This window comes from Lagopus leucura, unplaced genomic scaffold (assembly GCF_019238085.1).
Source record: "Lagopus leucura isolate 7727_CA_CO unplaced genomic scaffold, USGS_WTPT01 27086-0_obj-0_obj, whole genome shotgun sequence".
Lineage (NCBI taxonomy): Eukaryota > Metazoa > Chordata > Aves > Galliformes > Phasianidae > Lagopus > Lagopus leucura.
This window is the reverse complement of record NW_024967296.1, coordinates 579-2,367: the sequence shown is the minus strand read 5'-3', so window position 1 is coordinate 2,367 and position 1,789 is coordinate 579. Positions and strand designations below refer to the sequence as shown.

The 1,789-nt window shown below is 71.5% G+C and overlaps 1 protein-coding gene across 1 annotated transcript; it reads right to left on the bottom strand.

Annotated features, from left to right (window-relative positions):
* Nucleotides 1-6: 6 nt before the first annotated feature.
* On the bottom strand, nucleotides 7-1,659 carry LOC122193039 (BRD4-interacting chromatin-remodeling complex-associated protein-like; the record flags this gene model as incomplete). Its single annotated transcript, XM_042893741.1, has 1 exon — nucleotides 7-1,659. A coding segment is annotated over one exon (1,653 nt), but the record flags the coding sequence as incomplete, so codon positions are not given.
* Nucleotides 1,660-1,789: the final 130 nt, after the last annotated feature.

Below are 1,789 nucleotides of genomic sequence, written 5' to 3'. Positions count from 1 at the left end.
GGCCACCTGGCCGGGCAGCGTCACCCCCTGGATCACCGTCTGTCCCGGCTGGCCGATGGCGGCGGCGGCGGCGCCGGGCAGCGAGGCGGCGGCCGAGGGCTGGCTCTGCGTGCTGAGCCCGCCGGCCAGGGAGACGGGCATCTGGAAGAGCGCCGGCTGCCCGACCTGGCCGGGCTGCAGCTGGATGGGCGCCGACAGGATGTGCGCCGTGCCGTGCGCGTTCTGCGAGGTCAGCACCTGGCCCAGGTTGAGCGGGCCGGCGATGTTCTGGTTGGTGAGGATCTGCGCCGGCAGCGCCTGGTTGGCGATCAGCTGCCCGCCGGGGCCCTGGCTGGTGATGATGTGCGCCTGGCCGCCGCCGTGCGACGCCGTCAGGATCTGGCCGCCCACGCTGGCCGGCAGCGCCGAGAGCGGCTGCGGGATCTGCACGGCCGGGGCGCCCGCCAGCTGCCCGGGCAGCAGGAACTGGTTCTGGCCCTGCAGCACGGCCTGCGGCACGTGCTGCGCCGGGATGACGATGCTGCTGCCCTGGTTCAGCAGGTGCACGCTCATGGGCTTGCTGAGCGCCTGCTGCTGCGGCGGCGGCTGCTTGAAGACGTTGGCCGGGAGGCCCTGCGGGAAGCCCGACAGCACCACGTTCTGCGCCGGCTTGCCGGCCATGAAGGTGAGGTTCTGCTGCGCCTTCTGCTGCTGCAGGGCCGCCTCGTTCTGGATGGTGAGCGTGGCGTTGCCGGAGCCGAAGGGCTTGGGGGTGATCTGGTAGAGCTTCTGCTGCAGGACGCCGGCGGGCTTGGGCTGGATGGGGGTGGGCGTGCGGTGGATGATGACGTTCTGCGCCTGCACCAGCGGGCTGCTCAGGTTGGAGGTGACGGTGAGCGGCTGCGAGCCCTGCGCCCCCGACACGCCGCCGAACACCGGGCTGCCGTTCAGCGTGGTGGTGGCCACGGCCGGCAGGTTCTTCTGGAGGACCAGGCCGGCGCCCTGCGGGGAGACGCCGGCCGAGGCCAGGGTGACCTGCTGCTGCTCGGGCGCCGTCTGCGCGATGTAGCCGCCCACCGGCACCGTGGCCACCGGCGAGGGCTGCACCTGCTTGGCGATGATCTGCTGCGCCGGCTGGTTGATGGCCATCACCTGCTGCCCCACCACCTGGATGGGGCCGATGCCCAGCGCGCCGCCGGGGCTGCCGTTGGGGAGGCCCTGCAGGTTGGAGATGGGCTGGATGGTGACGTTGCCCAGGCCCACCTGCTGCAGGAAGGGCTGCACGCTGATGGCCTTGTTCACCACGTCCGCCCCCACCGGCTGCTGCACCAGGGCCTGGTGGGTGAGCACGGCGGGCGGCTGCAGGCCGATCAGGTCGGCGCCGCCGGAGAAGATCTGCGGGGCGCCGTCGGAGGCCGCCTGCACCACGGGCTGCAGCGTGGGCAGCTGGAAGGAGCCCAGGTCCAGCTCGGCCTCGGCCTCCAGAGTCTGCTCGGTGATGTTGGCCTCCTGCAGGCTCTGCTGCAGGATGTCGCAGGGCTGCTCCGCGCTGGGCAGGTTGGCCCCGCCGCCCGCCGGGGAGCCCAGGATGTCATCCTCCAGGAAGTCGAGGTCCACGCTGGCGCTGGGCTGGCTCTGCTCGGCCGTCAGGTGGTTGCCGGAGGATTCCTGGACGTGCAGCTGCGGGGGGGGACGAGGAAGAGGGAGAGGGAGAAGGAATGGGAGAAAAAGGGAGAGGGAGAGGAGGGAGGGGGAGAAGGAATGGGAGAAGGAGAGGAAGAGGGAAAGGAAGAGGGAGAGGGAATGGGAG